Source organism: Leptodactylus fuscus, chromosome 4, assembly GCF_031893055.1.
Source record: "Leptodactylus fuscus isolate aLepFus1 chromosome 4, aLepFus1.hap2, whole genome shotgun sequence".
Lineage (NCBI taxonomy): Eukaryota > Metazoa > Chordata > Amphibia > Anura > Leptodactylidae > Leptodactylus > Leptodactylus fuscus.
This window is the reverse complement of record NC_134268.1, coordinates 121740886-121754914: the sequence shown is the minus strand read 5'-3', so window position 1 is coordinate 121754914 and position 14029 is coordinate 121740886. Positions and strand designations below refer to the sequence as shown.

Below are 14029 nucleotides of genomic sequence, written 5' to 3'. Positions count from 1 at the left end.
CCCGGCAGTGGCCCCCATACACCGTACAATCTGCCCCGCAATGGCCCCCACAAAGGATTATACCTGTATACTCCTCAGTATCCCCCCCCCCACAGTATTAAATGCTCCAGAGTAGCCCCCTCCCCACACAGTATTAAATGCTGCACAGTAGCCAACCTTACCCACCCAGCACAAAATGGTCCACAGTAGCCCCCCTCCCCACACAGCATGAAATGGTCCACAGTAGCCCCCCTCCCCACACAGCATGAAATGGTCCACAGTAGCACCCTTCCTCCGACAGCATGAAATGATCCACAGTAGCCCCCTTCCCCACACAGCATGAAATGGTTCACAGTAGCCCCCTTCCCCACACAGCATGAAATGGTCCACAGTAGCCCCCTTCCCCACATAGTACACACACAAATATACTTACTTGAAGAGCCACTGGGCGTCCTTTCTCCTGTTCACTGCGGGAGCTGATGACTTACGTCATCACGCCCGCGCTGGTGTACAGGTCATACTCTGCAGTCATTGACAGCATTCAGCTGGATGTGCATTTGCACAACCAGCTGAAAGCAGCGATTGCTCACTAATGGGAAATCCTGTACCGGATTCCCCGTTAGTGAGCGATCTGGGCGACCGCACGCATTCCAGCAGAGGTGGCTCTGCGTGCCCCCTCTGGCACGCATGCCATAGGTTTGCCATCACTGGCCTATGGCATGCACAGATCTGTGTGTCCTGAAAAGGCTAACTAACTAAACTGAATAAATTATTGAACGAACAAGATAGGAAAACAATTAATCAAAGTCTAGTTCAATCAGATGCATACACCATAGCACATAAGTGGCACCTATAGTAGCTAAATAGCATCAATGAATTGTGATTGTACCTAACATATTTAGCACAGAGCTGAGAGCAGCAAAACTAGACCTCTAGATTATCATGATTTTATCACAAAAATGACATATAAAAAACAGTTGTTGTAATGTTTGTTGTTAGTTCTTGGAAACATTTAAAACCAGAAATTACAGATTTTGTGTAAAAGTTTTAATTTTGCTAACCTTTGCTTACTGACAGAGATTAAGTATTATGCTCATAAAGCATATTCATTGAAACCCTCATGCAGGGATTATTTTTTGGAGTGGTTTCACTATACAACATTTTCAACACATGAAGAACAGCAAATATTAGGCAGAAAAAATTGATTTTTCAGAATATAAAAAGAATTACTTTTTTAAAAAGCTCTTACAGCTTGCATCCACACTGAAACCAGCTGTTCTAGCTCCATCTTGGCTTGGTTAGACAATTCCAGTATTCGTTCTCTATCCTCATGACTGGTATATGCAGAGTCTGTGAAGTCCTCTGTATGCTCTAAGATAACTTCTAACAAAGTGGAAAGATTCTCTTTCGAGAAAAAATATAGGTTATCTCTAAGTCCTTCAACTTTACCCTAGAAGGAAAAAAAAATTGAGAAATTGTAAAAATAAAAAGAGACAGCCTGTCTAGTTCTCTTTGCTAATACAGACAATCCCTTTATAAATGTGCGTAAATCTACATCAAGTTGCTCACCGAATACAGAAAAAAGAAATATTTATCTGGGCTACCACTTATTTATTTTTAAGCAAAAGTCAAATTATGCACATATATATGATTTTATAGCTGTAAGAGACTCATTTTAAATTTACCACTTTATACTAACTTGTAAAAGACTAGTCTTTACCATAATATTTCAATTTAAATACAATTCATCAGGTTTATTTAAAGCCATAGTAGACACACTTATATAATTTCATAGTGTGGTACTATGCTATCATGTTGTACAGTTTCATAGTGGTTACTAGAAATCTGGTTTCGATGCAGACAGCAACCAGAGTTTAGTTTTTGCAGTGTAGTTAAGAACATGAAAATTGTAATGTTGTTTGATTCTATTGTCACAATGATTTTATATGTGCAAATTTGTTTATATGGTGACTGAATAAAAAAAAAAAAAATCATGTGATCTAGTAAGTAAACTAATAGCTAATATATGCAAAGATTACTGTGTGTCTTGAAAAGAAACCAAAACCATGATCATTAGAAGTAACTGTACAGAACTAAAAAAATGTTTTAATAACTTTTAATTTCAAGAGGTATTTGTATAAAGTAGTGACACTTTATAATATAAACATTGATGCACCCTTTCTTCTCCTGAAATAAAAATACTGTAGCATAAATACAGAAACTCTTCCATTCATGGAGATCCTGAAGTTTCACCTCGTACTTATATACATGAGTATACATGAACCACTATTAAGTTGAAAGATTTAATACCCGATGGCTCAGTGCATACAGTATTTAAAGACAAATGTCAAAAAAACAAGCAAAATATTTTGCAAAACAAAAGGGATAAAAGTCTTTTTGATTTCATGATACTTGGAGGATTTCAGATGGGCTGCGCATAGTTAGCGTGTTGCTGGCTTACATACTGTATACACACAACAATATCATATACTGTATACTGAATATAATTCACTAAGAATATATACAAGTTCTTTCATCAGAAGCCCCATAGGTGAAGAAGTGTAGTATGTGCTCTGAAACCACTACAATACTTTCTCTTACCTTAAATTCTCTCATTCCAATGTAGATACTGATTGGTGCAATTTCAGGATCTCCATTTGGCCGAGAATCAGTAACAATTTCAATAACCTGCTCTAATGCCATTCTCATTCTTTGGAAAACTCCTTCTTTATTAATACGTGCTGACTCACAATCTGGATGCCTTAAGCAAGTCTGAAAAGAAAGAAAAATAGACAAATTGGAAGTTGGTGTAAAAAGCATTATCTTTAAATACTGAATTTTAAAAAGTGCTACAATACAAAAAATAAATTTGGTCTCTTTATTTGAACATGAACTTGTATGTAGTAAAAAGTTAATGAATAACTTTCCGACAACTTTATTATAAAGTTATGTGCTCCCCTATCTGTTGACAGTTTAAAGCAGGGGTGCCCAATACAGCGATCGCGATCTACTGGTAGATCGCAAAGGACGTATGGGTCGATCGCAGGATGCAGGGATCCCCGGTGTCTGCTTGTTCACAGTGCAGGCTGAGAGTCATCTCCGGACACTGGCAGGCTGTGGCTGCGGCAGCCCCAGCCTGCCAGTGTCCAAAGATAACTCTAAGCCTGCGCTGTGAACAGACACCAAGGATCCCTGGGCGGGTACAGAATGCCGCTGTCTCCTGCTCTCAGGATCCGCCCGGTCCCACCCACAGACACGCCCGCCCACAGGCCCACCACGGCCCCGCCCTAGTAGATCTTTTGCCTTGTTCAGCTAATAAAGTAGCTCACACGCTGAAAAAGTGTGAGCACCCCTGGTTTAAAGGAATTCACTCATTAAAACTGAATTGTTTTCCCCAACATGTAGGAATAGCCTTAAGAACAGCTATTCTTTTCCTACCTTTAGAATTCTTCTCCGCGCTGCCGTTCTGTAGATATCCTGGTTTTTATTGGTATGCAAATGAGTTTTCTCTCAGCACCGGGGTGGTCCCCATCGCTCAAACAGCACTGGAGGCGTCCCCAGTGCTGCGAGAACACTCTCCCACGACAGTCTCTTCTTCCTCTGGAACGCTCTCTCCGCTCTCTTCCGATGGCTTCTTTTGGCTTTAAATGACACACATGTGCAGTTGGCTCTGCCATCGGGCAGAGCCAACTGTGCATGCCTGCGGCCATTTTCTTGTGGACACTTACACAGTATGCAAGACCTTCCAGTGAATGATCATTGAGAAACTGGATGTTCCAATATCGGACAGTTCACACAATCCTTTCTTATTGGTAATTCAAAGTTATACTGTGTATGTGTTTTCCCCAAGCTAGAAAAATATCTCTGCCCTGTATTTCTGTATCTACTGTACAATAACTTTATGAGGACGATATGTGATATTGCACCTCTCAACAACAAAGTTGATATAGTAAACATACCTTGGAAGCTGTAAGCAGCATCATGGTACATTTCTCTAGCACAGCTCTTGCGGCAGCCATACTCGCTTTTTTCTTCTCGCTCTTCAAGTCCTTGAAAAGTTATTACATCTAGATTAGGATTTTCTTTTGTCTTAATATTTCAAAAATAAAATACATAAAAATGCTTTTATAGTCGTAGCTCTACATAGCTGTACAAAAATAGCTATAAATATTATTGCATACATTTGCAAACAATATAAACATTACTACTCTACAAGAAGCAATTCTGCATTGCTTCTGATATCCTTCCAAGAAATCTATGAATAAATCTATTGAGTCCATTTACACTCAAAGTGTCCAATCAGGACTTGACAGTCACAGTGTGGGGAAATGCTCCAATGGCAAGATAAACTATAATAAATAATTGTCAAATTACTAATACATTTCAGGAGGTGTAATAGAGGAACAGTACAATGTGGAGTTCTAGGAAAAGATTCAGTATTATTATTACTACCATTTACTAAAACAGACATGTCAGGTGAACTGCTGGGATATTTTTTTTTTTTTTTTTTTTTTTTTAATAATTGACCTTTAGATTTAAGATAACCTTGACAGCCACTAGAAAGCCCAATTAACATGTATAATAATTATTTCCAGTGTGAACAGGTGTCCTACTGCTTGATCAACAAACATTTATCACATATCCAAAGGATACCTGAATCTATTGATTGCTGAGTGTTCCAGGAGTCAGACCTAAAATCATTTACCAGACTAAGTATTTACAGTTACCCTGTGTACATGAAGGGGCAGTGGCATGCAGCAGCAGTGCTTTATTCACTTATATGGGACAGTGGAGAACAGTGCTGTATAAGTCCCAGAGAAGTAAATATATACGCTACTGCTTTATTAACAAAAGGAATTAAAAACTTCTGGTTGCCTGATCACTAGGCATTGCAATGTTGTCCTTACAGCAATCATACTTTTATTCCCTTTGCTATGGATAGGTCTGAAATGTTGGACACCCACGTCAAATATGCCAATGCTAGCTAAAGTCACTGCAACTAGATCCCATGTATCAGACATTCATGAAAAATGTTATCAGGATATTATCAATTTATATTGTTGGAAAACCCCACTATGGTTCCAATAATTATTATTAATAGCAATCATAATAATAATAATAATAAATAATAACAATAATCCACAAAAAAGCTAAAGGATAAACTGCATTAAATCTTGGCTGGGAAAGTCGGTTAGATTATAACATTACATTCACCTATGGGAGCTGGCAGTAGTGCACTGTGAAACAGATATCAGGATATGTTCTATATTTGAAATCAAGGTTGTCAATTGTCAGTTATCTTATCTTTTGCTAAGTTTAATAGGTCTGGATAGAGGTAGAGCTCACTGTGTAGCAAGGACAATTTAAAAAAAGAAAAAAAAACTGGCAATACTACAGTGCAGTAATGGTAAATTTTTTAGAACTATTGGCTAGAAAAAAAATAGAATGCTTCTTATTAGAAAGAATATTTTTCTGTGAAATTATGTAACATACATACATTTTGTCGATCTCCAGTAAGATGGGCAAACTCCACCATTTCATTACCAAACTGGCTGAATATCTGAACAAATTCTTGAAAACTGCTCACTTTCTCAAGATGCTCCATGGTTGCAAGAACCTGGAAGAAAACAAGAGTATTATGTGTTATATACTAAAAGTGTATGAAGGATGTAATACAAATATATTTACCATTACCATGAGGCGGGTAAGATTTTGGTAATTTCTTGCAAAAGAATTATATTTAAAAAAAACAAAAAAAAAAAACACAACCCCTTCCATCATCTTCAACACTGATCATGATGGTGGAAGACCTATGTCGACTAATGCTTTGTTCACACATCAGTACGCTATCCGTCCGTTTGAATTCAGTTTGAGACTAAAAACGGACTGATGCACACACTGACGCTAGGTTCACACCTGCGTTCTGGTCTCTGTTCTGTGGTTTCCGTCTTCTGAATGCAAGGAGACGGAAACCACAGACCGGGTCCGGCCGTGAGCGTTTTATGCTCTCCGCCGCGAAACCGTTTTTTTAAAATCCGGACACAGAGTACTGCATGTCCGACTCTGTGTCCGTTTTTAAAAACCCGGTTTCACGGCAGAGAGCATAAAATGCTCACCGCCGCTCACGAATGGGTGAGAAAGAATCCTGCAGGTCTCCGTATCCTGCCTCTGTTTTATGCAGGAAACGGAAACCTGCACAACGGAGTGCCAGGCGCAGATGTGAATGAGCCCTTACCTGTATACTGACACCTTCTTATGCTAGAGGACAGATAAGGGGATTAAAAGTAGCATTTGTACACAGAGTAGCGATAAGAACATATAATAAATGTCCTTATCTCTACTCTGTTTACAATTTTCTACTTTTAATCCCCTTATCTGACCTCAAGGGGCAGTTTGCTATCAGCATAAAAAGGTGTCAGTATACAATCAGTATGTGCATCAGTCCGTTTTAAAGTCTCAAACTGAATTGAAATGAACGGATGGCATACTGATGTGTGAACCAAGCCCAACATAGGTAAAAGAATATTTAGCTCTTCTTTTTTTTCTTTTTAAGGCAATGACTCTGCATTAAAAATGACTTGGCAATACTATATATATATTTTGGCTTTATTATGTTTTACTGCTTTTACTAAATAACATGTAATTTTTCCAATATGAATGTCACTGTTTTCTGACACCTACCTTTTTTTTTTTTTTTTTTAAACTGTTTTGTTGACGGAGCTATATCAGGGGTATTTATTTGTGAGACAAGTTGTAGATTTTATTTGTGTGAATTATATGTAAGTAAGACTTTCTAATCAAGTTTTATTTAGTTGCAGTTTTATTTATTTATTTTAATGGTGTTCACCATACAGGATAGATGAGATTATTTTTAGATGGTGCAGACTTATCCACACATGGGGATACTCAACATGTTTGTTTATATTTATTTTATGTTTTAAATTATAAGGTAGGTTTTTAGAACTTTTTATTATTTTATATACACTTTTATAGCATATTTCACTGGGGGACTCAGCACCTTGGGGTACAGACCTGGTCACTAGGAGGTGGACACTAGGAAAAAGAAGGCAGTTGGCTCCGCCCACACAGGCTATACCCTCTCACTGACAGTGCACTCAGGAAGTTTTGATCCTAGTGTCGTAGGGGGCAGTAACGACCTGAGTCAGGTCTGTCTGTCTTACACCGTTTTTATTTCTTTTCTTTCAGGGCCAGGGGGTTGTCAGTGTGTATGCCACACTAGTCGTACCCCCTGCGGGCGCAAGTGCTCTATTCTAGAGCGCCTCGCAGTCATCCAGTCCCCCCTCTTTACTTGCTGCATCGGCGGCTGGATTTTCTGGCGACCCTGTTATTTCGTGCACGGTAGCACCAAATGTCTGTGGCGCATGAAGACATCGGACTGGTAAGTATGAGCAGGTGAACATAGGCGAGTATGTTCGTTTCTCCCCCCTCTTACCCTCTCTTCTCCCCTTCTCTCCCCTCTTACCCTGGGTCCAGCAGTGGGGATTTTTGCCTTTCTCCTTGGTGCTTTAGGCGTCATCTTGTGGGGCAATGTGTTTTTTAGTGAAGGGAGGGGGCTTTTGGCCTTCTCTCCATTTCTGGGCAGGCAGCGTGGTCCACACGGCTGGCTCCACGTGGCATGTAGACCGCACTAGGCCCCGCCGCGTCCTCGGACTTTCAGGGGTACTGCGCGGAGGCCGCGGCTTTGCCGGAGAGTAGTCCGCACCAGGTCCCACTGTGTCGCCAGGCTTCCAGGTCGTGCTGCCAGTGCCGGGTGGCACACGTGGCTTCTACTTGAGCCCATGGCTTCGCCAGCATGTAGGCCACACTAGGCCCCGCGTCATCCCCGGCCTTTCCTGAGTCCTGGATGCCACCCATGGGCGGGCCTGTTGTGCAGGAATCTTGTAGGGAGGGCATTGTTTTAAGTATCTCTTCTGTTCTGAGCCCTGTTTTTTTTTTCTTTTTTGCAGTCTCAGCTTTTGTGTAGCATTTGTGGATCTTCTTGTGCAGCTATCTGCAGTGGTTGGGGATGGTCTCCTTCCAGGATCTGGTAGGCTACCCCTTGGGGGTGTTTGTTTTTTGTTTTATTGCCGCCATATTTTTTCATGAGGAGTCTGCCTGGGTCCTGGCGCCCCCCACTGTTATCACGTTTATGCGTGCTCCAGCTTCAAGCTAAAATGTCCTTGCGGACAGGCTGTATCTATATCTTCATTCTGTAGCTCTGCTCAGCCCGCTCTGGAGTCCTCTGGCCCTTCTCCTCTTCACTGATTTAGTTTTTTTTTCCCTCAGGTTGGGTAACTTGGCCAGACTTTGTCAGTCTATGGCGGTGTCTTGGAGCGGCTGTCCGTCCAGGTTGGGGGATGCCTATGTCTGCACAGTTAGCAGCTGTGGTTAAGGCCCTAAGAGGGTTTTCTAGTTTCAGTTCTAAGGGCTGCTCTTGCAAGCAGGCTAGGAAACCCTGCTTTAGTTCAACAGAGAGGATCTGCACACGGATCCTCCAGGACAGATGGATGTAGGTCTCCTCCTTCTTACTCTGTTTATTCTGGGGACGCCTCTGACTCCGAATCAGAGTTCCAGTCAGGCACATTGGTAGCAGCTGCTACACATGAGCATGTCAGTGCAGTGTGTGATACTCTTCAAATAATGGAGAACTCTAGGACTGTTGCTCTGTTTATTTCTGGGGACGCCTCTGACACCGAACTGGAGTTCCAGCCAGGAACTTTGGTAGCATCTGCTACACAGGAGCTTGTTCATGCAGTTTGTGATACTTTTCAGATAACAGAGGGCTTTTGCTCAGAAGGATATCTCCTTCCGCATAGCCGCCATACGCCTAGCCTTGAGGTGTTTTGACCATATTCGGCAGGATCAGTGGCTTCACCCGGTCCAGCCCTTGTTTGTTTGCAGGAGGTCAGATGTCCTTTTTCCTTTCCCAGAGTTATGCATTTCTAGGTGGACCGAGTCCTTTGCGGTGGTTCAGCCATTGCCAGGTTTTCTAGGGCTATTTATTTTGCCTCTATGTAACTCTGCCTCTCTCAGTCAGCCTTTTTTGTTTGCGGCTGGTTCTGTGCAGCTTTCTTTTTGCTGTGTCCTGGGTTAATAGTGTCAGCTGGGGGCAAACAGCTGAGGGCTACTCTTGCTGATGAGTCAGCTCTGCAAGACTACCAGCGTCCTTCCTTTTGTTGCGTTCTGGGTTAATAGTATCACCTGGGGCAGACAGCTGAGGGTTGGTCTTGCTGATGTGTCAGCTCTGCAGGACTACCAGCTTCTGATGGAGCAGATTCTATACGCTTCTAAAATGCCTATGTGATGCTTCCCTTGAAGCAGCTCGCCGGTCTGTCAAGACCGCTGCTGATGTTGTGGCTATGTGCCACACGGTTGTTCCGTTCCTGGAATGTTGAACCTGCTTTTAAGATGATTTTGGTTGCTCTACCCCCTTTTTTTCTCATAATGAGCAGAGCTGTCCATTTGGGAAGGGCTTGGAGTAGCGACTGGGGTTTAAAATTCCCAGCTTTTCTCATAGACGTTCAGAGCTCTTCTTCCCTCGTCAGGGGGCAATCTCCTTGGGATTCGCCCTCCAAGAACCCCTCCATCAAGCCCAGACCTACTGGGCATCTCTGCTCTAGCCTCCTTGGTCTGGTGCAGTCTAGCTCCAATTTGCATTAAGGTATTCCCCTGCCAAGGGGTCCTTGGGTGGGGGATTATCGGCTCACCTTCTGGGAGTTTTGGCTTGCCTGGGTTCGGGAGGTGATCTTGATCGTCTATTCCATAGAATTTTCCAGGAGGAAGGTCTTTTTCTTCTGCTCCAGCTCAAGTGGCCTCTCTTCTCGAGGCAGTCTCCATGCTTCAGTAGCAGGAGGTGATTGTGCCCATGCCTGCTTCACAACTTTCCAGGGATTCTGTTCCAGCCTGTTTAGTGTTCCAAAGAAGGGACGGTTCTCTCTGTTCCATTCTGAACCTGAAGTCTATCAACAGGTTTTGTTCAAGTTCAAATCTTTCGCATGGAGTCTCTGCTATTCGTGGTTGCCTTTATGGAACTGGGTGAATTCTTTTTGTCCATCATTATCCGGGACGCTTACTCCACATTCCTCTTGTGCATTGTGCTGGCCCTTCAGCGGTTTTCTGTTTTTTTGCGGTAGGGTCGCGGCTTCCAATTTGTCACGCTCCCCTTGGGCCCCTTGGGTTGGCCTTCACCCCCCAGGTTTTCGTTAAGGTGCTAGCCTCTCTCATGGCTATTCTCAGTCCAGAGGTGTGGCTGTTGTCCCATTCTTGGAAGATCTTCTGGTTAAGGCTCCCTCCAGGACGGACAATCTCTCCAAGTTAGATCAATCTGGATCTTTGGTGGTTCAGCTGGCTCTTCAACGAGGAAAAGTCCTTTCTTGTGCTTTTTAGGGCATGGAGGCTTCTGGATATGATTTTGGATACTCGCCTGGGGAAGATTCTCCCTCCAAAAACCAAGGTTCAAATTCTTCAGTCCAGTTCCAATTGCTGTCTTTCAGCTGGCAATCTTGGCACGTTGAGGCCAGTGCCAGTCCAGCCTGGATCACCTAACTCTTCTGTTCCTCGAGTTCGTCTCAAACTTCGTGTATGACGCTCCTCCCTGGATTTTTTTTCTTGGGGAAGTCTCGTCTTCCATCCACTGGCAGGTGTCATTGCCGATGCCAGCCTTTCGGGGGGATGCAGAATTCTGAGTCCAGGATGTTCTGGAACGGTGGTCCGGAAGGAATCCTCCCTCCAATTCAATCTGTTGGAACTAAGGGCCTTCTTTCAGGCTCTGTGCACTGGACCCCACTTCCCGAAGTCGTCCGGCTCACTTTCAGTCCAACAGTTCCACCGCTGTCGCCTTCTTGACTCTCATGGGCAGAACAAAGAGCCAGGCGTTTTTTTTTTTCTGAGGCCTCCTGTTTTAACCAGAAAGTTCTTCTGTAGATGGCCAGGTGCAGGGATCCTCAGGCGTTGTGTCTGACGCTCTTCTAATTCCCTGGTGGGGTTTTTCAGCTCTGTATCTGTGTCTCCCTCTTCCCTTCCTTATTCAGGTTTTCGAGGAACTCGGGGTCGAGGGGGTTCCTGCCATCCTGGTAGCTCCAGACTGGCCTCGTCTGGCTAGTATGCAGACCTCATGGTTCTGAAGGCAGATGCCCTGGCTTGCTCCTCTGCGGGAGGATCTGCTCTCTCAAGGACCTATTCCACACCCCCCCCCCCCCCTTACGTTAGCTACGTTTAACGACGAGGCTGTTGAGGCCAAGTTTTATCTGAGCCTGTTTTTTAGTCTATGATCAAGGCCAGGGAGCCTCAGTCAGCTAAAATTTTCCATCGAACTTGGTAGTCCTTTTCTTGGCCCAGGATCCTGGCGTTCTTCAGTCTGGGTTGGATCAGGGTCTTGGCCTCTTCCTGAAAGGTCAGATATCTGCGCTTACTTTCTTTTCCAGTAGGCCCTGGTTTTCCTTGCTGAAGCAAAGACCTTTTTTTCCAGGGTATGGCTCATTGTGTCCCTCCTTCCGGCTTCCAGTTGATCCTTGATAACTTTACCTTGTTTTTTTAGGTACTTCAGGCTCCTCCTTTGAGCCTCTAAAGCAAATTTCGCTCCGTTTTCTTCTTGGAACATGTTTTTTACTTATTGCATTCACTTCTATTTGTAGGGTTCTGAGCTGGCAGCTTGCACGCCAGTCTCCCTTCTTGTTTCTGCACAGGACAGGGTGGTTCTTTGTCCTCCACCATCTTTTCTTTCTAAGGTGGCGCCCTCTATTCTCATCAATGAGGACATTGTCTTGCCGTCTTTTTGTCCGCAGCCTACGCATCCTCGTTGTTGGTTTTTGTTCCAGGTGGCCGTTTTTTTCTAGCTCTCTCAGAACCTTTTTCAGCGCTGTGATGCTTTTTTTTTTTTTGATCTTCCAGAGAGCTCTAGGAAGGGCTTGCTGTTTCCAGGGTGTACATCCCTAGATGGATTCGGTCTGTCATTAGGAAGCCTTATGGCTAAAAGGTAGTGATTTGCCCTTCCGTGTAGCGGCTCATGCTACCAGGGCTGTCGGTGCCGTCGGGGCTGTTTGGCATCAAGCTTCTGTTTTGCTGGTCTGCAAAGCTGTTTAATGGGCTTCGGTACACTTTTTCACTAAATTTTACCAGATCTTTTCTGAGTCTTCTGCCAATGCCAGTTGGTCCGAGGGTTCTGCAAAGCGGCAGTGGTGTACAGGTGAGTACACAAAAATCCCTTTTTTAATTTTTTTTTAATACAATATATCGCACATAGTATTCCTATGTATCTTGGCAACCCCTGGGGCCCAATGATACTCAAAAGAGTATTTTCCAACTTCGCAGCTAGTCTCTGCTGTGTAATACAGCAGAGACCTGGACGTTATGCTGCAGACACAGCTTTAGTTGTAAGGCGCTGAGCATTAATAAGGAGTGAGAAGGATTTAAAAAAAAAAAAAAAATCCCTTAAACAAATCTTGAATGAGAAATATTTGATGTGCTGTGTGGTGGCATGCAAATATTATAACTCTTTCCTCCTGCCACAGATTTTTTTAAAAAAATGTTTCCTTTTTTTTTTTTTTACTTCCCAACTTTCAAAATGCCATATCTTTTTATTTTTCCCATTCACAAAGTGGTATGAAGACTTTGCAAGACAGATTGTACTTCATAGTGGTACCATTTAATATTCTGTACAATGTACTGGGAAGTTACAAAAAAAAAAAAAAATGGAGGGGATGGGGATCATTTAGAAAAAAAAACCCACACCCTACAATTTTGTTATGAGGTTTATCTTTATTGAGTTCACTGTTCAGCCAAAATGACCTGTTAACTGTATTGTGGGAGTCGTGATTACAGCAGTACAAAATTTATATGGTTTAGGTTTTAAAATGTTTAAATTTCACCTCAATTTTGTTTTAACTCCTGTAAAAAGCATAAAGGGTTAAAAAAAAAAATTCCCAAAGTAACTATTTGAGGGTGCAATTTTGAAAATGGGATGATTCATGTGGGGATTTGATATCTAGCCCCATTAAAACTCGCATAGTATAATATACGACACAGTGGCCCCCAAACAGTATAATATGCTCCCCAGTGGCATCCACACAGTATAATATGCTCCACAGTCAATCTACCACAGTATAATGTGATTAACAATGCACCTCACACAGTATAATATATTTCACAGCAGGCCCACACAGCATAATGTTCCACAGATGAGATAGTGATGGAACAACCAGGCTTTCCCATCATGGTGCTGTAGATCCCCTGTACCCCTCCATACTCGGTCACAGTCGCACCCCCTGTGACTGTGATTATTACACCTCTTCCCCAAAAAGAGACCGCAATTTGTAAACTACATTCTCCCAAAGAATTGAATCAAGGGGCATAGCAATCTTACTTTTCAACCTTTAAGCAATAAGTAAATTTAGTTTCCAGAAAGACGTGCACCTGAGAGTAAAAAGACACAATTTTTCCAGAAATAAGTCACTTCAGTGTCCAAGTGCTTTGCCCAGTTTTTGGTGGTAAAAAAAGAATTTCCAAAAACTTAACAGTTAATCCTGGGCACAACAGCTTTGAAATTATGTATTCCTAGAAAACAAATTTGACTTTTCACCACCAACTGTGCATAATTTTCTGGGAAATAAATTAATGCTAAACTTTAAAAAAAAAAAAAAAAAAAGAAGCTCACTATACTCCTAGATCAATAGTTTAACAATTTCCCACAGCACACAGCTTCCAGTATTGTTCACATAGAGCTACATACGCTGCACTGCTCATTCACCTTATTCTTGATAACTGCAGTAGTGGGTACTAGATCTATATCCTTTTCAGTATCTGATACGCCACTTCATATAAAAGTAAGAAATTACAGCAAAACACATACATATTAGGTATCCCTGTGTCTGAAAACGCCAGTCTAAAAACTTAGAAAAAAAAAATAAAATTCCCCTATGGTGAAAGCTGTAGCAGGAAAAAAAAATTCTCAACTGCCGTTTTTTCACTGGTTTGCCTCTGATACAAATTTGAATAGAAAGTGACCAATGCAATAGACGTTCCCCAAGATGGTATAACTAAAAATGTCACTTGG

At 42.4% G+C, this 14029-nt stretch overlaps 1 protein-coding gene across 1 annotated transcript in view; it reads right to left on the bottom strand.

Annotated features, from left to right (window-relative positions):
* Positions 1-14029, bottom strand: part of CTNNAL1 (catenin alpha like 1) — a 180996-nt gene that overhangs the window by 65426 nt on the left and 101541 nt on the right. Inside the window, exons 4-7 of the mRNA XM_075271009.1 lie at positions 5477-5596; positions 3939-4028; positions 2581-2751; positions 1229-1429 (exon numbers count right to left, since the gene is read on the bottom strand). Coding sequence (XP_075127110.1) covers positions 1229-1429; positions 2581-2751; positions 3939-4028; positions 5477-5596 — 582 coding nt within the window. The remainder of the gene's footprint in view (positions 1-1228; positions 1430-2580; positions 2752-3938; positions 4029-5476; positions 5597-14029) is intronic.